This window comes from Globicephala melas, chromosome 9, assembly GCF_963455315.2.
Source record: "Globicephala melas chromosome 9, mGloMel1.2, whole genome shotgun sequence".
Lineage (NCBI taxonomy): Eukaryota > Metazoa > Chordata > Mammalia > Artiodactyla > Delphinidae > Globicephala > Globicephala melas.
Window position 1 is genome coordinate 27,289,692 of NC_083322.1, and position 25,162 is coordinate 27,314,853.

Sequence of the window (25,162 nt, forward strand, 5' to 3'; positions counted from 1 at the left end):
ATGGCTGCCTCATCTCCCTCTATCCATTCTCTGTTCCAGCTAGCAGGAAACAGAAAGGAGAAAGTAGAAGGCATATACATATACTTAGTAATTATTCTATTACTTTCCTGGATTCAGAATTATTCATATTCTCTATTTCTCCTTGAGTTTTAGTTATATTTTTCTAGGAATTTATGCATTCCATTTCAAATTTAGTAGCATGTTGTTTATAATATTCACTTATTACCTCTTTAATTTCTACAGTATTTTTAGTTATGTATCTTTTAGTTACTAATATTTTTACTTATGCTTTTAAACATTTTTGGAATAATTCTTCCAAAAGTATGTTGATTTTATGTCTTATCAGTCTTATCAAAGAACAAGCTTTTGGCTCTTTTGATCCTATTTCATGTTCTACTTTATTAGTTTCTTCTCTTTATTACTTCGTTCTGTCTATTTAATCTTTGCATTTAGTTTCTGTTCATTTACTTTTAAGAGTATACATTTGCATTACTTTTTTTGAGCTTTTCTTCTCTTCCAAAGTAAGACTTTGAGGAGACAAATTTTCTTCCATTTCTTCCACTTTAGCTGTATTCCATATTTTTTAGTTCTTTGTGTTTTTTGCTTTCCATTACGCTAGAGTCTTTGATCCATGAGCTGCTTAGACATGTGTTTTAAATTTTGAAATAAATGAGTCTTTTGTAGCTACTTTTTGTTTTGTTTTTTTATTTCTAACATAAATTTACTGTGGTCAGAAACTGGTCTGTATGACATCAGTTCTTTTAAACTTGTTGAGGCAGATTTGTGGACTAGCATGTGGCCAATTGTGATAAATACTTCCTTGTGCTAAAAAAGGATTGCATATTTTGAACTTACTGGGTGCAGTATTTTCCGTCTATTAGATCAAGTTTGCCAGTTGTGATTTTCAAATTGTCTGTGACCTAACAATTTTTTGTCTGCTTAACCCAGCAATTAATGCAACTGTTTTGTTAAAATCTCCCTCCATGATGTGGCTATATCTATTTCTCCTGATAGTTCTGTCAATTTTGGTTTCTATACATTTTCAGATTATGTTATTATGTCCCTATCACGTAATAATGTTTAGAATGTTTATATGTTCTGGTTAATTAACACTTTTACCATTTTGCAGTGTCCCTCTCAATCTATGGTAATGTTTTGGGGTCTTTGAGTTTGTCTGATGATAATGTAATAGCAATGCCAGCTTTCTTTAGGTTAATGTTTACCTGACATTACTTCTATCCTTTCACTTTCAACAGTTCTATGTCCTTATACTTTAGATGTTTCTCTTATAAAAAGCATATTGTTGGCTTTTGCATTTTTATCCAGGTTAGAAATTTTTGCCTGACAAGTCTGATCCCCTTGAACTCTCTGTGACTTTATAAATTTAGAATAATTTTTAGTGCCAGATTTCTATTTTTTCTAAATATTTATTCTTTCCATCTCTCTTTCCTGCATTCTTTTTTATTTTCTTTTGTTCTTTATTATTTATATCATCCTACACACACAAACACACACACACACACACACACACACACTTATACTGACGTCCTATGCTGCTATATTATTTATATATCATTTCAGTCATTTTTACCACTATAAAAAGAACAGGGTTTTTTTCTAATAGCATGTATGTTTTGATTTTTTGCTCTTCACTAAGATATTACAAAGGAAGCTTCTACATACTTAACATTTAGGATATAACATTTTGTAAAATAAATCCTGGATTTAATTGATTTTTGACATTGCTAGAAACAGAATTTTTATGAAAAGTCCTGTCTTGAGTGCTAAATTTTGAATATCTATTTGTTATACTATTACTATATAAACAAATATCCCAATTCACAATATGCATCATAATTCTTTATTAACTACAGTGGATATAAATCCTATTTCAAGGAGTCTTATTGATAACTTCAAATTTGTTACCAGCTCTTCTGAGTTGTTCAGGTTATTGCTAATTAGATCTTCTCTAGATCTTCATGAAGAATTCATACCACAAGTAGGAGAAGGATATCCTCTTATATTTTCTTGTACTATCTTCATTCTAGGTGTGTGTGTGTGTGTGTTTTTTTTTTACATAAGTCATCTCCTGTAGAAATCATGTACAGCCGTAAGCACATTATGGGAGGGCTAGTTTAATTAAAACTAGAAAGAATAATTTGTTATCCACTTACCAAGCCCATATAAACTCAATATGCCAAGAGTGAACGAAGTGGGCAGGGCCCTATTGTCAGTCCCTCTGTGCACTTGGAGCTTTCCTCTCCTCTCCCTTTACCTCCATCATCCACCAACGTATGGGCCATGAAGGCACTAAGGTCAATCTATGCAATAATTATTAGTCAAGAATCATTTATTTCTTGGGGATTTTTTAATGTAAAAAGAGAAATATCACGTCTTCTAATAAGATGGCAGATTGAATAGGTCCATTTACCTTCACTCTATCCCAAATCTCCATTAAAACAAGAATAGATTTTTAAGTCATACGTCACAATTATAAAAATATCAAGAGAGGGGATGAGAGCAAAATCATTTTGGAAGCTGGAAAGTTAAAGATGCCTCAGTTATCCCATGAAAGTGGAATTCTAAGTCAACAGTAAGTTACAGAAGTAAGCAATCTCAAGTCCATTCTTTAGTAGGTCTGCGTCTTTATTCCTGTCCTGCCCCTAGCTTCTTCATGACCTTTTTTTTTTTTTAGATTCCATATATATGTGTTAGCATACAGTATTTGTTTTTCTCTTTCTGACTTACTTCACTCTGTATGACAGACTCTAGGTCCATCCACCTCACTACAAATAACTCAATTTCGTTTATTTTTATGGCTGAGTAATATTCCATTGTATATATGTACCACATTTTCTTTATCGGGCTGGGGGAGGGGTTAGCTGGGACAAAGTGAGAGAGTGGCATAGACATATATACACTACCAAATGTAAAATAGATAGCTAGTGGGAAGCAGCCGCATAGCACAGGGAGATCAGCTCGGTGCTTTGTGTCCACCTAGAGGGGTGGGATAGGGAGGGTGGGAGGGAGGGAGACACAAGAGGGAAGAGATATGGGGACATATGTATATGTATAACTGATTCACTTTGTTATAAAGCAGATATTAACAGACCACTGTAAAGCAATTATACTCCAATAAAGATGTTTAAAAAAAAAATCTAATTTACCTAGCAGCAGCCCTCAAAGTTTTTAAAAATGTTGAAAAGTGAGGGTAAGTAAAAAAATTTTATGCAACAGTTAAATCCACAAATTTCTTCCCAACCTCTACATGGATGCAGCTGCTCCTCCTCCACCAAACGGAAGTGTAGTCTTTATTTATTTTTTGCGGTACGCGGCCCTCTCACCATTGTGGCCTCTCCCATTGCGGAGCACAGGCTCCGGACGCGCAGGCTCAGCGGCCATGGCTCACGGGCCCAGCCGCTCCGCGGCATGTGGGATCTTCCCAGGCCGGGGCACAAACCCGCGTCCCCTGCATCAGCAGGCGGACTCTCAACCACTGCACCACCAGGGAAGCCGGGAAGTGCAGTCTTTTTACACAGTAAAGCAGACAGGAAGGAGTTCAGGGTCAGGAACAGATTTCACAATGAAAACAGGGACACTGAGTGACAGTTAATATGTTGAATGGTGAGAGCCCCACCTTCCACCCCACTGTCCCCAACAGCCAGGCCTATTCCCTCCAGGTGACAGTAGGCAAGGAACCAGGAGGTTTTTCTTTGGGGAATGCAATGAGCACAAGAGAAAAGATGAAAATATATAGCATTGGGTTTTCTCAAAAAAAGCTCCAGTCAGATGATACTATATATGTGCCCACAGTCAACAACAAATCCCAAAGCACATGTACAGGACTTCCAACCAGCTTTTCACTGCCTTAAATATGAGCAAACCACCAAAGTTCCTGGATATCTGAAGACAGCCTCAGGCATGAAAGAGAGAGACCCAAACAAACAAAAAGGAGACAGAAACTTGCAGGAAACAGAGACTGTGCAAGAAGCTGAAAACACAGACAAGAAACTATCATTAATATATTCAGAGAGGTGAACAAAGAAATTGCATTCATGAAATATGAATGACATTCTATAAAAGAGGCACGAGAAGCAAAAAATAAATATATAAATAGAAAATACATAAAATACAAAATATTAATATAATGTAAAGATATAAAACATAAGTGGAAATTTTAGTATACAAGGAAGAAACAAGATAAGAAAATAATAGGAGTTTCAGAAAAAGAATAGAGAAAACTGAGATTACATCAAAACTCAAGAAAACTTCCATAAAAGAAGAGTATAATTTTTATGACATAAAGTCCCGCTGCGTGCCAGCAAAATTGACGAAACAGATGCACACAGGGAAGGGCACTGAGAGTTCAGAACATGGTGAATGAAGAGAGACCCTAAAAGTTTCCAGAAAGGGGGAAAAACAGATTCCTTAAGATGAAAAGAATGGCAGAAGACTTCTTTATACCAACACTGGGAACTCCCAGGCAATAAGGGGGAAATGGCTTCAAGGAAGAAAATGACTAGATGTAGGACAAGCAGAAAAGCCCTGGAAGAGATGTCTCTTAAGACAATGGAATTGGTAGAATATTTGATGTAGATTAGGTGTTCTGTCACTTGATTGTTCGAAGGGAAGATTTAAACAACCAGGGAATACTTGGGGCTGATTTAGTGGTATCCACTTAGAAAGCTAAGCAAGTAAGCGGGGAACACAAAACAGGAAAAGTAATATAAATCCCATTGCTCAGCTGTTAACAGATATCTAGACAACATTCTGAACAATGAACTCTGCTCTAAGCAAACTTATGATATAGCCATAATGGGAGAACGATGGAGACATGAAAAGTATAAGTGTGTTCAGTGGAGGATGCTGTGAAAGATAGCTAAATTCTCATCATCTAACATAGTGGAGTTTTAACTGTAATGCCTTCAACTGAGAAATCAAGAGATGGTATCATATGAATACTGTTAAAGTAAGTGCAAATAAATGTCCAAAAAGAGCTGGAAGATTTTAAACTGGCTGTCTTTGGCAAGCAGAAAATGGTTAGCAGGAACTAATATTTTGTGCAATTTGCCTTGAATAAATATAGAAATATAAATAGAACCCCTAATGTTTTTATACCACACTCACCCAAATGAGTTATTTTGTACACTGCCTTGGAGACCACTGGTTTAGTTCATGGTGATTCTTGTATGCATTATTAGCACCCGGGGTTGGTGCTAATCACTGGAGTCTGCAATCACTACCACCAGGTGGCAATAGTGAGTTATATCTGGACCTGCAGGATTTCTGTTCAGAAATGACCCTTGAGCACCACCCAGTTATCTTAGGATTCTGAATTTGGTCATGTCCTGGACAAAATGTTCTCAGTCACTTGAAAGAAGTTGTGAGACATCCTCACAAGGTCTTAGATGTCATATATTTGTGGGAAATACGAATGTACGATGACAACTGGGATTGAATAAAAACACACTAAGCAATATGAAATGTAATTAAATGTAAAGTTTTAGATGTAGGCTAAAAAACTCACATAAATAAAAAGTGTTCTGGAAGGCAAGATGACACAAGGGAAATTACTGAGAGGGAACTTGGATACACAGAAATCTGCTTCAATTCTGCTGTGACCATTATGTCACACTGAGATTTATTTTTGCTCTTCTGAAAATTTAGGTCTGTGTACCAGATTATCTCTAAATACTATCTGTTCTAATAGTCTATGATTCTTTTATATATTAAAAAAACTTTTTTATGATTGTGGAAGATACAAAAAGTATCAAGAAGGTAGCAGGTACTCTCATATCTTGACACATTTCATTTCAGTCTTATTTCTAGGCACATATGTGTATGTAGATATATTTTTTATTTTTTTTAAAATTACACTGTTCTATACATTTAATTTCACAGAAGTCTCTCATCATGAAACATAAAACAAGTACTTTCCCATTCACAGTATAGCCATGGCAATGTCCTTTGGTCACCAGCACAAGAGGTTTTCTCTGGCCACTTCATCCCTGACTGTCTCCAGCCTCACCCCTCTAGACACTTTGCTTCTCCCTTCTTCACTTTGGATTTTTTTTTCTCTCCCGAACTCCTAGGAGAAAATATACCCCCCCCCCAATTCCTTCTCCACTCATGGAAAAATGTAATGATTAGTCTGATAATCTGCAAATATGTGCTCTCAGGGTCTGAATCTTACTTTCTACCCTGAGTGACTTATTCCAACACCCTCTTAGATTAGGGTCAAACACTTGGTCTCAGGTTGAAACTACTGCCTTGAGCAGAAGATTAATTTGCTAAGGACACCCCCCACTCCCTTTTATAGTTTCTGTACCAATCGTTGGCTTAATTAGTGGCTCATCTCAGACTTCCTTAAGAGCTGTATTTTCCTGCCCATTGCCCTCTACTACTATCCCTCTGGTCCTCAACTTTTACCCCTTACTGCAGTATCATCTCTTCACAGTAGTTCAGTCCAGCAATCACAGGCCCTAAGTAAAAATAACAGTAGAGCTGACTGCATGGGATTCATGTTTACTGGCTAGATAACGCAAGTGGTGCGCCCCATGCCACCTCCCAAAGACCTCCGCTTAACCCTTGATGTGTTTTATGATATATTACCATTACCATTTACTGCAGGACTTGAATTTAACTTGAATTTGTAATGCTTTTCTAAATTGTCCACGATATTTGCAGAAACATCACCTTTTGTGCTGTAGCATTCATGTATGTTTTAAAGTCTTTATATAGGAAAAAAGTACAAGAAGTCCATAAGGTCTAAAGCATGCAAATATGTCAATATTTTTCTATTTTGATTTTTTAATTTTATACCTGTCAGTGCAGTTTTATCATTTTATATATATGACTGCATATATACATATATGAAGTCCAATTTTTTATGAAATCCAATTTTTTTCTTTGTATTTTTGAAAGTTTTAATGTGATGATGAGAAATTACATGCACATTACATCTTTAAGTTTCCATCTTATTATCAATTTAATAATATCCAAATTATATATCACTTTCTGATTTGTGTTTGAAGTCTCTCCTTTAGTAAATAGCTAATAGTTAAGCCCTAAGTTTCATTTGTCATTTTGTATCACTGATAAGAACTTTTAAACTTATTTTACTCTTTTATTTACATATCCTTTATTTTTCAAATTTTCAATGGAAAGTTTTATCATGTAGAAAATACAAATCATTCCCATGTAGGAAATATAAGGCAAAGGGAGACATCTGTAAATTAATTTATTTGGGGTGAAGGGTAGATACCTTTGGGGGCTAACCTTTAAGTTAATTAGAAAGTAAAAGGCAAATTACAATCCAATGTCCTGACCCTGCCATGCTAAATGCCATTCCCACATCCATGATGGCTTTTAGTGAGCAGACATTTTTTCCTATCATGATTTCTCAAAAGGATCTTTCAGTGCCGATGTCACACACAGCATGCTTATCTGTATGAAACGGGGCAATTCTTCTGTCTGCATATTTCTTAAATACATCCAGTTCTTTTTTTTTTTAAAGGCTCAGTGTGCAAGACAGGTCTGAAATAGGCAAGAACTGGAGACCTATAAAGAGGTGATTACAGTAACTCAAACCAGAGATAACGATGACTTAGACCAAACTTGATGGTGGAGATGGAAAAAACCCAACAGACTCCAGATGTATTTAAGAAGATACAATTGACAGGAGTTGGTGGGATGAGGAAAAGAATGATTTCAAGGAGGATGAGAAATATTGTGTAGTGGCTGAGGGTATGAGCCCTCCATGGTCTCAAAATTCAAGTCTACCATTTCCAGGCTCTACAACCTTGGGAAGCCATTTAACCTCTCTGTGCTTCATGTCTTCATGTGTAAAGTGGGATACTAGCAGTACTACCCTCATTGTGTTGTAAGAAAAATGTGAATTAAATCATTTATTTGATTTTAACCTGAAGCAGTGCTTTTGCATATTAGGCACACTCTAAGTGTTTGTAATCGTGGTGATGGTGATGCTATTAGCTTATACAGATGATCCTGAAGAAGAACAGGGCTTGAGGAAGGAAATAATGAGTTCGGTTTTGAACATTTGGGGATTGGAGTTTTATTTAAGACATTCAAATTATGTCGAACAGACAATTGGATTGATAGGTCTAAAAGGAGAAGTCTGGCTGAAAACAAGTTTGGTGGTCTGGTTTTATCTTTCATTAAAACAATGAAAGCATATGAGATTTCCTAAGGAGAAATATTACTATGAGAAGAGACAAGTACTTATGACAGAGTTTCAAGAAATTCCAGTTTTAAGGAAGGATCAAGGAAAATGAACTGGCAAGGGAGACAGAGGAACAGGCAGAAATGTAGAAGAAAACCCAGAGGACTGAGATATCACAGAGCCCAAAGAAGAGGTCTGCAGCAGGAAGGAGTGATCAACTATCTTAGGTGCTGCTGAGAGGTCTACAAACCTGACACTGAACAATATCTATTGGGTTTAGTAATATGGAGGTTGTCAATAATCACAGCAAGTACGTATTGGTGGATTGAAGAAACAGAAGCCAGATTGGAGAGGTTAAAGCAATGGAGTCAGTGAATGCAGACAACTCTTTTGAGTAGTTTGGCTGTGAAAATGGATGTGCTGTGGGCAGTCGTTTCATTGAGAGGGGGGTTAAGAAGGCCTTCTGTTTTTCTTTTGGAAAGATGACTTGAAAATGATTAAACTTTGGTGGGAAAATTCTAGTGAAGTCTATTGTATAAGGTTTCTGAGGAGGCCTGAGAGACTGGGGTTCAGAAACTAGTTGGAGGAGAGAGATTTACTCTCTTTGTATGTAGAATATGGAAGGAAGAGCAGATGCAAGTATGTTTCCACCTTTGACAGGGAGACTTCTACCAGCTTCTATTTTCTGTGTGGAATAGGAGGCAGAGCTACCCGTGAAGAGTGAGAGGAGGGAGGTGAAAAGAGAAGTGGGAAGGTTTTAAGTTTTCTTGTGGAGACAGGTAGAATCATTTGGTGAGAGAAACACAGCAGGGTAGAGGTACAGCAGTAACAAAGCAGTTGAAAGTTGTGACCATGAATGTTGGGAGCCTAATCTCCTCTACTGTGTGTAATTTTTTCTTTTTTTTTTTATAAATTTATTTATTTATTTTTGGCTGCATTGGGTCTTCGTTGCTGTACATGGGCTTTCTCTAGTTTCGGCGAGCGGGGGCTACTCTTTGTTGTGGTGCGCGGGCTCCTCATGCGGTGGCTTCTCTTGTTGCAGAGCATGGGCTCTAGAGCACAGGCTCAGTAGTTGTGGTGCACAGGCTTAGTTGCTCTGCGGCCTGTGGGATCTTCCCGGACCAGGGCTCGAACCCGTGTCCACTGCATTGGCAGGTGGATTCTTAACCACTGCGCCACCAGGGAAGCCCTACTCTGTAATTTTCATCAACAGAACTTGGCTGCTCAGGGGCAGACGTGACGCAGAGAAAGTAAATTGTTGGGTTAATCCAAAGTTAAGATTTTGCTAAAGAACTATCATTCTAAAGAGAGACAAGAGAGTTTAGGGTTTTGCTGAGAAGGTTACTGATGGTGGTGATGGCTTCATGGGTATATAATTATTCTCAAACTCATCAAGTTGTATATATTAAATACGTACAACATTTTACATATCAATCATACCTCAATCAAGTGGTTTTAAAAATAAATGCATTTGGGGCTTCCCTGGTGGCGCAGTGGTTGAGAGTCCGCCTTCCGATGCAGGGGACACGGGTTCGTGCGCCGGTCCGGAAAGATCCCACATGCCGCGGAGCGGCTGAGCCCGTGAGCCATGCCCGCTGAGCCTGCGCTTCCGGAGCCTGTGCTCCGCAATGGGAGAGGCCACAACAGTGAGAGGCCCGCGTACCACAAAAAAATAAAAATAAAAATATAAAAATAAATGCTTTTGACCACCTAGAGTGGTGGGATAGGGAGGGTGGGAGGGAGGGAGACGCAAGAGGGAGGAGATATGGGGATGTATGTATATGTATAACTGATTCACCTTGTTATAAAGCAGAAACTAACACACCATTGTCAAGCAATTATACCCCAATAAAGATGTTAAAAAAAAAATGCCTTAAAAAAGAAAGTTACTGAATTGGTTTACCAAGAAATCTAAACTGGATAAGAAAGGAAGTGAAGAAAGGAGAGGACCAAACTATTGGGAATAATAACTAGATGCTTTAGTGACCAAGACTTGTCAATAGAGTCAAAGGACAACAGGGACAGAAGTAATTCAACAGCTAAGTTGGAAAAGAAGCTGTGGTAAACTGCAGAATTCTTGGTTAATGGAGTGGTAAAACAAGGCTCTTCCTATCCCTGAAGAACTATCATATCAAGCACATCCCATAAGTATTCCTGTGTTTTACTTATACAGGATTTGCAAAGCAAGTGACCAAAAAACAGTTTTAGACTCTTAAATTTAGTGTTGAAAATGAGAAGGTTGAGAGACAGTCTACCTTTGGAGAAATTCAGAATATTTTCCTAAACTCCAACTTGTATGATCAATTTTTGGCAGGGGAGCCTTCCATTTACCTCGAGACAGTGCAATAGATATTGAGGAATCACCACTTGGAAAACTTGAAACTCTGTTTCTTAGAGATCAGTGGACTGGTATTTGACATACTCTTGAAACATTTAAAAGTGAAAGTCACTGCTGAGTCTCCTTATCTAATGGAGAGTCAGCTGCTCTTTCACTGCGAACGGAGCAGAGGTGCCTGTTTCCCATGAGCCAGATGTATGACAGGAGTGGTATTTGGGGTCATTTTAAAAGCAACTTTCCCCAAGACAGCTTCTTGACAGGGCAAGGCGACCTCTGCATCAAGAGATCGGGTGACCATCACATGCAGAAACCACAGGGTGTCATAGTGGAAGAGGTGCATTACTCCACAGAAGGAGCAGCAACCTGATGTTCTTATTTGGGTGACAGGAATCTCTAAAAGCACCATGACGCATAAAATCCATAATACCACCCACCAGATGAGGCCATCTGGAACATCCATCAAACATAAAGAGAAATCTGTATGTCTTCTTTGGAGAAATGTCTATTTAGGTCTTCTGCCCATTTTTGGATTGGGTTTTTTTTTTTTTGGTATTGAGCTGCATGAGCTGCTTGTATATTTTGGAGGTTAATCCTTTGTCAGTTGCTTCATTTGCAAATATTTTCTCCCATTCTGAGCACTGTCTTTTCGTCTTGTTTATGGCTTCCTTTGCTATGCAAATGGACATATATACACTACCAAATGTAAAATAGATAGCTAGTGGGAAGCAGCCACATAGCACAGGGAGATCAGCTCGGTGCTTTGTGAACACCTAGAGGGGTGGGATAGGGAGGGTGGGAGGGAGGGAGACGCAAGCGGGAAGAGATATGGGAACATATGTATATGTATAACTGATTCACTTTGTTATAAAGCAGAAACTAACACACCATTGTAAAGCAATTATACCCCAATAAAGATGTTAAAAAAAAAACCCATAAAGAGTACTAACATCGTATCTTATTTAAACCAGTCAACTAAGACCTCTCCTAATCCTTACTGCTCTTCTCCCGATACTGTCTATCCCTTGCCACTCCAAATATGGAGGATTTAGAAACTTGAACTAGCAAATGGTGGGAGAAACTGGAGCTAGAGGAGAGAGAACAATACAAACCCACAAACCTACTTCCAACTATGGGCTTTTCAGCAAGCCTGATCTAGGGGACAAGCAAAAGTTTAACCTTACTAAAGTTTGGACTTTTGCTAGTAGAGGACTCTTTATTTCAGCTACTGAAATGAGGTTGCTTTTTTTTTATTAAAACTAAACATGACTGAAAGACTCTATTAAATGAAGTGACCAAAAATGTTATAGATTCTACTCCAGATTTCACCCCAGGGATAGCAAGAATCAGACCAACCTCAGAGTGTGTTACATGGATCACAGGTGAGAGAAGGAATGAAGTTGCTTTTGTATTGCACCTTAGGGAGCTCTATTCTTAAACAGAAACATTAGAAATAGTGATTTTTTTCAGATGGAGCCATCTGAGGATGTGCTATTGTCCAGGAGCTAGAGGAGAGGGTGACAGGAAGAGCGGAGTCGAAGGTCTCTGGAAATGAGATTTAAGAAATGTGTAAAGCCGGGATATTTAAGGCGTTACTCATGAAGACGGTATAGTTATCCAGATGCTGACAGGATTTGCAGGATGAGGAATGTTGTGTGCCAGATGGGCATGTCATCTTAAGTGATGGCAGTGGGTGACTGGGAGATCAGAACATCCTGTTCAAAAGAATAGGCAGAGAAAGAGCCAAATTATATGAGCCTTAAAGAGAAATCGATTAGTTTTCATGTCAGTAGAGGATTAATGTTCTAGAAGAGGGTTGGGAACAAGGAGGACACTGACTCTCTCTCTCAACAGTGAAGTACAGAGGGTGAAAACGTTCAATTTCACAAGTAGTGGTATCCTCTGGGGAGGATCAGTGAAAGTGCCAAATAAAGAAACACTCCAACAAGAGGTTTAGGAATTCACTGACCATGTACCACCAGTTCAGAGGGAAAACCCTGGAAAGATTTGGGAGTGTTTGGTGAGAAGGGAAGAAAGGAAGTTAAGAGTTGGCTCAGGAATAAGAAAGAAGGACGAATGAATGAAACTGTGTAAAGTATTTCAGTGGTTATGTATTTTTATTGTTAACATTTCTATTGATGGAAAGATAAATGTTGCATTATTGGGCTGCCATAACAAAATACCATAGACCGGGTGACTTAAAAAGCAGGAACTTATTTCTCCCAGTTCTAGAACCTGAAAATCCAAGATCAAGGTACCAGCAGGATTAGTGTCTGATGAGAGCTCTCTCCTTAGGTTGCAGATGGCTGCTTTCTCTCTGTGATCTCACATGGCAGAGAGAGAAAGATCAAGCTCTCTGGTGCCTCCTCTTACAAGAGCACTAATCCCATCATGCAAGGCCCCGACCATCATGACCTCATCTAACCCTATTACCTCCCAGAGTCTCCACCTCCAAATACCATCTGATTGGGGGTTAGGGCTTTCAACATATGAATTTTGCGGTGGGGTGGACACAAACATTCAGCCCATAACAAATGCTATTACTGCTTGTTATGACCACAAACAGAGCTGTTCTCATGTACGTTTTATTGTTGAACAGAATTCAGGCACAGGAAACAAATATCGAACAAAGAAGGACCACATGATGTGTAAACTTATGTGCCTGTGCGTTGCTTACTCTTCTACCATTGGTGGATTGACAACGATCACTGGTACCTCCACCAACTTGATCTTCGCTGAGCATTTCAATATGTAAGTAAAATTGTTGGACTGGTGATTTAATAAATGGACAACACACAAATTATAAGAATTATTCTTACTTGTTTCAGAGAATCCAAAGACAGAGATGCTATATTGAGTTAACTCTCCTTTGTTCCCCATCAGGACTTCTATATTTCTAGAAACATGCCCTTCTACTCGTTCCCATGGAGTTAAATATGTAGGGCATAGTGAATTAACAGGTGTTTGCAGATTGCAAGGTCACCTTGAAAGAAATAACTCCTGGATGACCATGCTCACCAAACACAGAAGACACTTTTCATTATAAATAATATTGCAAATGGTAGTTACCTACAAAGAAAGGGGATTGTTCACATGGGACAATTTATGTAGGGTTTTGCAACTGAACTTAAATGATGAGCAGGAAACAGAATTGCTCATTACAGAAAATTTGGTGTTGAGGTTGAAAAAGATTTGAAGGATTGTGCAATTACCAAAAATAGCAGTAACAAAGTATTCTAAGGACAGATGTATGAATCTGAATATAAGTTAATGCTGTGATGTTACTCCAGTGCAGAAAATGGGGAATCCTGGATACAGTCAGAGCACTTGAGTTAAAAATTCCACAACTTTCAGTCACTTACTTTGTGAATTTGAACAATAAAAAGTAAATAACTCTTCCAAGACTTAATTTTTTCATACCTAAAATAGTCACAGTTCATATGATTATTGTGAGAATTAAATGAAGTAGACTACGTAAAAATACTTGGTACCATGTAAGGACTATTGAAGCAATAGTCTGAAGGTCCATGCTTTTTTGTGAGAGCTCAATCTGATCCTGCACCCAAGGTATATTTTCAAGGACTAATAGGACAGATAACTGTCAGAGTGCCTGGAAGGTGGGCAGTGCTGAGGATGGCCTGGAACAGGATTTAGGTCCTTTTCACAGAAAAATTTAGGAAAACCACACTCTAGGAAACAGATTCAGAAACTCTGTGAACTTTCTGAAATTATTTGCAAGATGTTCCAAGAAATCCAAGATTCAAAAAATGTCACCCTCCGTTGTGGAAAGAATGAGAACTTATGTACAAAAGAGAACACTAACAGAACAGTTTAGGGAATTTGTAACACAGACCTCCATATGCGCTTATTGTTTCTATTAGTACACAACCATCATGTGTACTCCAACGGCCTACTTAGAAAGGAACCTTAGAAAGACATTTGGTTTATAAGTGGGAGACTTCTAAAATTCCTAGTGCAGAGAGGATTTATCTCATTTATCTCCTATTTCAAGATAGGAAATGTACTTGATCCCTTTCTGAAAGCTAGACTTCTGTCCTTTCCCACGAATCCCCCAAAGAAAGAGATTCCACATTTCAGTCCTCTCTGCAAATCTCTTTTTCTAAAATTTAGACCAATTTTTTATTTTTTATCTTTGTTGGTGTTAGAGAACTGCTGGTTTCCACCATTCCCATGAAATTACTTGGTATTGTCAAAATGACCACATTGAGTTTGCCCTTGATCTTTGTGTTCTTGCCCAATGTATCGACAAAATTTTCTTTCTTTTATTTAACTGTTCCTTTGACTCTGAATGCATTCATCCATTTGCAATGACAGATTGAGAGCACTGTAGCACTTTGGGCAAAATGTTTTAGTAACTATTTTCCCCAATTGTCTAATCTTCTAGTTCTTCTAATCATGGGAATTTGGCCAAAATGTTCTTTAAATTTAGAAAATACTTAAAATGTACTTTAAAATTAGTGGGTTTTTTTCTTCAAGTTTTCTTTAACATTAAGAGTTATATGAAAACTGGAAAAAAACTCAAAGTATCCCTTCTTGATAGAAAATATTAAAATAGAAGGGGGAAAACAACCTTATGTAACAAAATATAATTGATACTATTAAACAAACTAGCTATTTAATAAATGTTTTCTTAAATATCGACCCTAAAAAATACAACAGCAACCCAAAGCAACAATGGAATGAAATGCCTTCAGTTTCACTGGAAAAAGTTTCAGAAACTTAAAACTGCAGAAAATAAAAAAGATTTATTTTCTATGTTCAGATGTTTGGAGCCAGAGAGAAATCGCCCTTTATTTCCAAATCCACTACAATAATCTCACCTTTTCTCTTGACACTGCTTGCCATCTTTTTGAGCAATACCAACGATCATTTTGTACAAATTCATTTTGGGTCTTGCCAACTTCCAAAGGGTATATAAGCATGAGAGTCAATGATTTCCTGCCTTTGACATTTAGAAAAAGGTGCTATCTTACAAATAAACTATGGGAGGAAGAGACTGGATAACACATTTAAAAGCCTTATCTATCTATCTGTCTATCTATCTATTTACTTATACATAATATATATTTATATATTATACATGTGATGTCTTTTGTTCTCTTTTTTACACAAAGGAAATAAGAACAATGAATTCTGAGAAACCTAAATTCTATTCTGTGCAAATAAAAAACAGATCTTCACTTATTCACTCAGTCAATCAACAAACATTTGTTGAGGACTGACAATGTGCAAGGCATGGTTTTGAATTCTTTCGGAAAAGGCAAAAAATAAAAATTACCAGAAAGAAGATTCCATCTCATTGTCTAGACAAAACATACATATATGGAAACCATGAAAACATTTAAAACATAATAACATTTGTTCTTTGACATATAATGAAGAAGGTAAAGTGACATGTATTGAGCCCTTGCCAGATGAATTACATATATTATAGTGCACACGAATCCTATATATCCTTGCTGTGGAAGTGGTATACAGTGGTAATTAAAGGTATAGCTCTGAGATTAAAATGTCTGTGTTCAAATACCAGCTCTTGGACAAACTACTTAATGTCTTTAAGCCTGTTATTTTGCCAGAAAATAAATGAAGATAATAATAAGATCTCTCTCTCTCTCAGAGAGTTGTTTTGAGTTTTACATAAAATAAATGGCACTTAGAACAGTGCCTAACACAAAGCATGTGCTCCATTAATGTTGGCTATTATTAGTAGAGTTGAGAAAGTTGGCATTCAGCTTAGCAGTTTGAAGGCCAAACCAAGATCAGTCAGACCCCAAAGTCTGTCTCCCTAAAATATTACCTTCCTAGTAACAGTTGAACATGCATCCTTAAAGAGGACTCTAGCTGTGTGCAGCACCCCTTGATCAGTAGAGAAAATCTGTCTGTGTAACCTGGCCCAATCTTAAAAGAGATAAACACCATGTTTATGGAGAAAATGAATGCAAATAATCCATAAAATCAAAGCACAAAAATCGTGTCATCAGTTTTGCAGGGAGGCAGTGGATAGTCCGTGCATGTCTTTGCACAGTTGAGAATAGCAGTGTGCACATTGGCGTTATAAGAGTCTGGGGACGGGAGACCAGTTAGGAGTTTATTACCAATGTACTGACAAATGATGAGAGGCAGAACTAGATTAGCTATGAAGTGATGGGGGGATTTAGTCTTAGGGCACTGTACAGTCAGAAGGTAGTGAGTAACTAGGTGTGAGGATGTAAGGGTCAGGAGGGGTTAAGGCAACTCTGGGAAATTTTGACAATATGGTCACTAGTCAGTGGAGGCACTTGGCCTGAGTCCCATTGCCCTTTTCACTCTGCAGCCTCATTGCCTCTCTGACTATCTGTGAGGGGGCCATGTTGGCAAAAGTCTTGAAAAAGCAAGTTTGCTGACAGTGACAAGTAAAGACTGCATGGGTATTTGCATTCATGCATTGCATTTTCTTTTTATAAAATATAAACCTGCACACATAACAAGTATTATTTAAAAGAGTTGCAAAGCTGGGAATGTGGCTAGTTTGACTGAACCACTCCCTCATTGTCATAAGCTGATGTATAGCTTAGAAAGTGATTTTCAGAACAATACTGAGAAGACTAAGCCAATTCTCTAACTCAGCCAGAAGGCAGGAAATTTCTTGTGTTCTTAATCTTTGAATCTAGTACCTGTGACACCTGAATTCTGACTGCCTTGTGATTAACTCACCATTAGTTATGACTAATCCTTGGAATAGGGCATTCTGGAAATATTCTTTGTTTCGTCTTCTCATTAGGGAAGTCCTGCTTGCTCAATGCTCTCTACCTGACCCTTCTGCTCCACTGATAGACTCTTCTAGTCATCACCCAATCTCCTCCTTTCCTAACACTATTGTTAATAAATCTCACCCTGTAAGTAACCCATTTCTTTCTACTCTGGTTCTTGAAAGACCTGCCAATTCTGCCAATTTCTTTCTCTCCTTGTATGGATGCTGTATCATTTGAAACTCTGTTCGGTTACTCCAGAACTTCCATTCCCATCTCCTCTTATCATAAACTATACTCACATTTCTATAAATTTGTCTTATCCACAAAAGTTGTCTTATGCACAACTACCACCCCTGATTGCAAACTTCTAAAGGCTTCATGAACTATTGTCTTCTTCATCTTTTAGCCCATAAGGGGCACAGGTAGGTGATCAATAAACGTTGGTTGCATTGAACTGTACCAAGACATAAATGAAGTGCTGACTGTTCCTGGGAATTATCTAAGTAACTGAATAATCTTTTGATATTAAAATAAAGTTATTAAGGGAAATATTATTAGGGACAATTACTGCTTTCATAACAGGAGTTTTGATGCATCAATATCACTTAACAAATGCAACAGCTATTAATAACATAAAAGGCAAATCTATCAGATTAAGAATGGAAGATATCACAAGTAAAATTTTGTAGTTTGCTGATTATCAAAGTATATTATTCAGCTTGTAGGTGTCAGCAGTGAAATATGTGGGTATACAAAACAGCTTGGAAGGAAGCTGAATTATCAATGATTAGCACAGTCACTAATTCTACATTAAATAATAACTATTATAGCTTCACAAACGTAGAAATGGTAAAAGAAATGTGTTTATAGGCACCCTAAATTCAAAGCCCGCTTCCCTAACCCCCGTTCTTGATTAATCACAGAGGAAGAAGGCTAACCAGTTACCTAGCAACAGCCACTTTCAAAACTTACTATGATTCCCCCCTGCAGAAAAGAGCAATGTGTGTTTCTAAGAAAGAATTTCTCTGGCAAATAATAGAGAAGAAATTTGGATACTGCAGAGTTTGGACTTAGACATTGGTTCAGATTTCAGTCTTGCCATGTATTAGCTTAACTTCTGCAAACATCAGTTTCTCCATCTGTAAAATGGAGGCAAAACTAGAACTTACAACATTATTATGAGGATGAAATGGCATAGTGCATCCGTGGCCCTTAGCAGAGGGCCTGGCAGGTAGGAAACTGTCAATAACCCTAACCATTTTTTGTTGTTGCCGCTTCTACTTTTGCCATTGCTATTAGAAATCTAAGCCTGGCTCATGAGTAACGAGTAATTAATATTTCAAAAGAAACCTCTGTTAGTACATAAATACAAAACTGAAAAGTGACTTTGACTCAGAAATCATCAAAACAGTCATTAATCAAAAGGACTATAATCAGCGTGGATACCAGCTGATCGCACTCTTAATGGCCAAAATCTGTTTCAAGGCTGTAAACGTCCACAACCGCACCCATTCTTTTAAGACCAGTACTGTGTATTTCGTTAGTATGATTTGTGATCTTGTACGTGGGCATAAGAACTGCATCGACAACACCATCTTCCTAAATATCAACACTGACGCACATACATGCTTTAGGTCAAAGCATGTCTCTCCTATGGCGCCATCACTCCTATATGGTGTTCGAAAATGTCCTTAAAACATCAAGTTTGTACTCTAGCTTATGGATGTTTTGCAATATATATGGAATTTTCTCTTCTCACCTGGGAGCTGGTGTTGAGGACACTAGGCTTTAATGAAGAGAGGTTGTGTTTTCAACATTCGTCCTGGGTGTAAATATCCAGCTTGACTGCATTCTGTGACCTTGAGCGATCCATTTAACCTTCTGAGACTCAGTGTTTTTGGTGTAAAATGAAAATATAATGCTTTGCCCACAGGATTTCTGTTAGAATTAAATACGCTTAGCTCATTCCTCTAAGACATAGGGAGCCCCAGGTGCATTTCCTCTTCCGCTCACCTCCATTTACTTCCGAAATTATCACACCCATTTCCATGGTTTATAAATCCACCTGTATGTGGGTAACCACCAATTTTACATCTCTAACCTGCCCTCTCAATTCCAGACTCATTTGTCTAACTGCCTATCCACCATGGCCACTTGGGAAACTAAGGGACATCTCACATTAACATGCCCACAGCAGCTTCCTAATCCATCATTCCTTCTGCCAACCTGTTCTTCCCTCAGACTTCATTTCAATGAATAGCACCTTTTCCCAATTTCGTACATTTTATGCCAAACATTTGTAAAATTTATTGCCTTCTCTTCATCTTCACTGCTACTCATGTAAATTAAGCTAAAACCTACTCAACTCCACTGTTTTTAAAATGTTTTTAAAAGCTGAAAAATAAAAATTTTCAAATAAATAAATAAGAAAAGAAAAACAGCATGAATTTATTACCTCGTAATTTCTGTGGGTCAGGCATCTAGGCACAGTTTAGCCAGGTCCTTTGCTGAGCTGAAATCAAGGTGTCAGCTGGGCCTGCAACCTCCACAGAAGCTCAGGGTCTTCATTCAGGCTGTTGAGAGAATTCAATTCACTGTGTTTGAATTACTGAGGTGCCCACTTTATAGCTGACTATTGGCGTAAGGTCACTCTCAGCAACTAGAGGCTACCCCTAGATCCTTGCCGTGTGGCCCCTTCCTTCGGCAACATGGAAGCTCACTTCTTTAGGCCAGCAGGAAAATCTCTTTTTTAAGGGCTCCCTTGAGTTAAGTCAGGCCCACCCAAGATAATCTCCCTTTTGATTAACTCAGAGTCCATTTGTGGGAACCTCTGCAAAATCCTTTCACTTTAGCCATAAAAGAACCTAATCCCAGGAATAAAATCTTGCCCTATTTACAAGTTCTGTCCACACAGAAGGAGAAAGGAATATACTAAGCATATATACCAGGGGCAGGATTCTTGGGGTTCATCTTGGAACTCTGCCTACCACACTTGACTTCCACTCTTGTTACGGTCAATCTTGACAATCCACCTAGCTAACATGTTTTATGAAATTCATAAATTTACATAGATTTTAAATTAGATCATGTCACTAGCTTACTTACTATGTTCCAATTACTTCTAATTGCATTAGTATTAAAATCCAAATTCCTTCTGATGGCCTACAAGGTTATATATGATCTGACCCCTATTGGCTACTTCTTGGACTTTACTTCATGTGACTGTAAACTTAGCTCACTACCCACAGCCACACTGGTCTTCCAAATTCATTCCTACCCCAGGGCCTTTGTACTTGCTACTTCCTCTGTCTGGAATGCTATTTCCCAGTTATCTACATGACTGGCTCCTTCTTGCCATTTAGATCTCATCTCAACTATCTCTTTTGTTGGTCACACTATGTAAAATTTCTCCCTCCACCTAATAACTTTTTATCATATTATTCTGTTTTATTTTCTGATTCATTATATGCTTACCTGTTTGTTTATTGCCTGTGTTCTTCATTTAATATAAACTGTGAGAGCCTGGACTATGTCCATCTAATTCGCTACTACATCCCCAAAACTAGACTATCCGGCACATGGTAGACACCCAAAACACAGTGTTGGGTGAAAGAAAATGATTCTATTAGAATTAAATGTACTTAACATAGTTTATGATAGAAGAAATCTGTATCTGCTTTAGGCAGATACTTGCAGTCCCTTCACTTACAGGATATGAGGAAGTGGGAAAAGAACTACCACAGTGAAACTAACCCCGAGTATGCCACTCATTCCACTTTCATTCAAAATATTTACACCTGCATGGTGTTTACTTTCTTACTACCGACTTAAAAAACAAAGACAAAACAAACAAAACAACCCCCAGAGTTCAGCTTTTTTAAGCTTTCATTTTTCTAAATGACCTATCCCTCCAGGCAAAAATTTTGAAAAGCTCCTCTTCCTCAAATCTCACAGGACTCTCTGCAGTGGGTGGGGAGAACAATGCAGCCTGATTTCTAGGTATGAGCTACAGATGGTGAAAAATGAAATTGGGTTTGGGGCATTGTTTTGAACCTAATCCAAGCAGCATTTCTCAATGTCTTCAGGCTGAACAAAATAACATAGACCACTGACCTGTAATCCAAGTCTAACAGATGGGAGAAAAGCTTAAGCCTTTTCCCACTTATTTTATTTTCCAACTGAAAACAACATTTATTTTTAAGCAGGCGATTCTCAGTAAAACCTCATGGACATGGTAAAGCATTTTTTTCCATTCATCAATTCTCTGTATTCTATAGCAATTTTTACTTATCATTTGTCACTTTCTAATGGCATAAATATATAAGCTAATCCTAGGATCTCTTCAAAGTAGATGGAATCATCCTCAAGTTGCCAATAACTCTAGGACCCAGGGAGATCAGCTCAAAGAAATTGTAGACAACATTAGAAATCTGCAGGTTTGAAAGCTTAATTTTGTTTTTTTAAAAACAGCCTTTGCATTTGTTAGGAACCATTCTAAAATAGAAGGAGTGCTCTAAAATAAATAAATTTGGCTTACGTTGAGGCATGTAGCATGAATCTTCTCATTTATTTACATGATCTTTTTTAAGTGGCAAAATACTTAAATTTTAAGTGGTACGATTTAAATAGAAAAAATATATATTGAAAATCTGTCATTTTTATAAAGTTCTCTATATTTTGTGATTTCAAAAATAATTTTAAAAAATGTTAACAGTGTTTTTATTACTTCTGTATTATATTCTGTACTTTTCCAATTTCTGACTCTCTGTTACTGCTTCACGAAGAAAATTTAAAGACAACTGTTTCTCAAATTTTCTTTTTTTTCCCACACAGTCATAAAATAGATAACTATATGAAATTTAGACTACATTTTGAAACAATGAATGTGAGGTTACCAAAGAAACTGTGCTTGTACCTGAACTTTTTTTGTTGCTATTGTCTTCTTATTATGTGAGCTAAAAAGCTGAAAATAACTAGGAAAGAGAAAGGGAAAAGTTGATGTTTTCCACAGGACTTTTAATTATTTTTATCTGATTTATTCTGTTTGACTGAGCCCCAAAGCACTGTCTAATTCTAGGAAGGAAGGGCTAGAATATGTCTGGTAAGATGGTTGCAGTTGCTCTGGGGCAGAAGAAACAGAGAAGGAAACAGCTTTGAGAGACAACGCGGGTGGGGTCTGAGTCCCTTCCGAGTCTGGGATGTCAGCTCCCAAGACGAAATGGTAATGGACACATTCAGTTTTGTTAAGTTAATTCTCATCTGTTCCCAAGTCTGCTTATTTGTCTTTCCTCACTCATATACTGATGATTTGAGTACGAACAACAAAACGTACACACCCATGCATACCCATTTCTTGTGCATTTCCATGAGTAGCAGGTACCGTGGTAGGTTCCTTCACAAACACTTCCTTATAGATTGAATAAAGGGAGCAAAAGTTATAACATGCCCACTCTTGTTTTTGTGGGAAGCAGCAGTTACAGACTCAAGAGGTAAGGAGTAAAACTAACTTCTGTATTTAATGGTGAATACCTCCCACATCTTCCTTCTTGACTGGTGGCACAGGAAAGACGGGAAGTGCTGCTTCCCACTGACCATCAGAAAGGATTCCTCTTGTACTCCTTCTGTGAACACGTTTCCATATTTTCACACAGGCGCTACCCTGATTGTCACTGCATCAACTTTGGATCATGGTTTCTGATGTCCTTCCCGGCTGCTATTATTATTCTCCTCTTGTCATGGATTTGGCTTCAGTGGCTTTTCTTAGGATTCAAGTGAGTACATATTCCACGTTAATCAGATAAATAAAGGTGTCTGGGTTCCATGTTCTCAGCCCCTCATTCAGGGCTTTTACACCTATTTCACGAGTGCTGCATTTCTGCATTTCTCTTATCCACAAAACTGACACGTATGAACACATACATACATTAAGGACCCTCTAGAATATCACCTAACCAGTGTTGACTGTGGAAGAGAGTTTGTAGACAGAAATTCCATCTTGGTCTCCTTTGATCCCAACCCATTAAGACATTAATAGACCAAAAGGGCATACGAAGCTCATTATGGTGAGGACCCAGTCCAACCTGTTCAAGTGTTACTTTAAGAAGTTTTGTCCCTCCTCTTGGTTTAATGTGGGGATTTCCTCAGGTTATCGAGTTACTTTAAACTGTAATATGCAGGGCTTCCTGCTTCATCCTAGTACCAACATTGATTTGCCCTTGAAAAACGAAAGAATATTGGATTGGGAATTGGGAGGCCAGGGACAAAGTTGTGGCTGCCCACGAGCCAGATGAGTAATCTTTGCAAGTCCTGATCCATTCTCAGTCTCAGTATCTTCAACTAAATACCATGGAATTTAACTGGAAGATCAGCAAGATCACTTTCAATGCTGTAATTCTAACACGGATGGGCCCCAGTTGAATACAGAGAAGTCAAGGTAGGAAACACGGATCAATCAAGAGCTGGAAAATGTCAAATATATGCATTCAAGGAGAATTTGCAAGTGTTTCTTTGGCTGGGACTGAAGTTGGTGGTTCATAAGTACCAATGAGTTACATGACTTAAATGACAGCCAACACTTAAAATTATACAGGGCTCCACAGCAAAATCTAAAATACTGCATCATACATTCACCATATATAACAATACTCCAAAAGAAAGGGGAAAGGGCTGTATATCAAACCTTGAGTATTCTTTTTCCTAAAAAAACCCCCCAAAAATTCAACTTCATTTTCATAGGGTTTTATTTAAATAATTTCAAGGACCTATGAATGAAAAAACATGTTATCCACCAAGCAGGGAAGACTGAAGTCAGCTTTTTGTACTTCCTTTGAACAGCAAAATACTGCAATCAGGTCGTATTACCCCCCATGCCTGTGCCCAGATTTTCCAAGCTTAGTCATGTAAGGACTGATATTCTTCTCTCTCCCTTCCTCTTCCTGGTTCTTCTCCAGAACTGCCACAATTTTGTTAGTAGTGGGGAGACGGTACTGATGAGTTTTTGAAAAATCTATTTGTCCAGATTGTGGGAGCAGTGTGAGGTTGTCCTCCTGCTGAAGCAAATGAGTGGAATGTCACCGCCTTCAGCAGGTGGGCATTAGTGGGGAGAGGCTAGCTGCATACTAAATGCCCTTTCCTGGAAATCCAAGCCTTTGGGGGTCGATTCAATCGTACAGGTAGCAAAGCAGAATGCAGGGGACAGGAATCCCAAACCAACAGAGAAAGCATCCGGTCTCAGACCCACAGCTGTTTTGTTCTTTTTCTGCTGCATATAATGACTTTATAAAATAAGTATGCAACCCTTGTCATTATTCTGAAGTCGCCCACCGCTTAAAAAGGAGAAATCAAGAAGATAAAGGGCAGATGTACTGAAATGTGTTTCTCTATGAGGAAAAACATCCTGTGAAGTGCATATATTAGGCCAAGTCCATAAATCATGATCAGTAGCATGTTGAAACTGTCCCCTTGTGGTCCACTGTTGGTTAGACATGGCACAGTTTCATGCTCCAGCTAATTCTTCAGTGTCCTTTTCAGTCTGCCAGGGTGTTCACCTCCAGAGGTTTTAGATTGAGAAACAGAAATTATTAGCCCCTCCCCTGGCAGGCCACCATACATTCTGATTAGCGTGTTGGCTGTTAACACAGTTAACTCACCCATCATAAATGACCCCAACCCACTCGGGAAGTGAAGCTCATCTATCAGTGCCACGGAAGTTATTTAAAAGGAGAGGTTGAGGGCTTCCCTGGTGGCGCAGTGGTTGAGAGTCCGCCTGCTGATGCAGGGGACACGGGTTCGTGCCCCGGTCCGGGAAGATCCCACATGCCGCGGAGCAGCTGGGCCCGTGAGCCATGGCCGCTGAGCCTGCGCGTCCAGAGCCTGTGCTCCGCAATGGGAGAG

At 38.3% G+C, this 25,162-nt stretch overlaps 1 protein-coding gene across 1 annotated transcript in view; it reads left to right on the forward strand.

Moving 5' to 3' along the window:
* Positions 1–25,162, forward strand: part of SLC13A1 (solute carrier family 13 member 1) — a 74,866-nt gene that overhangs the window by 31,990 nt on the left and 17,714 nt on the right. The window contains exons 7-8 of the mRNA XM_030857672.2: positions 13,117–13,268; positions 22,921–23,040. Of these exons, the coding sequence (XP_030713532.1) occupies positions 13,117–13,268; positions 22,921–23,040 (272 nt within the window). The remainder of the gene's footprint in view (positions 1–13,116; positions 13,269–22,920; positions 23,041–25,162) is intronic.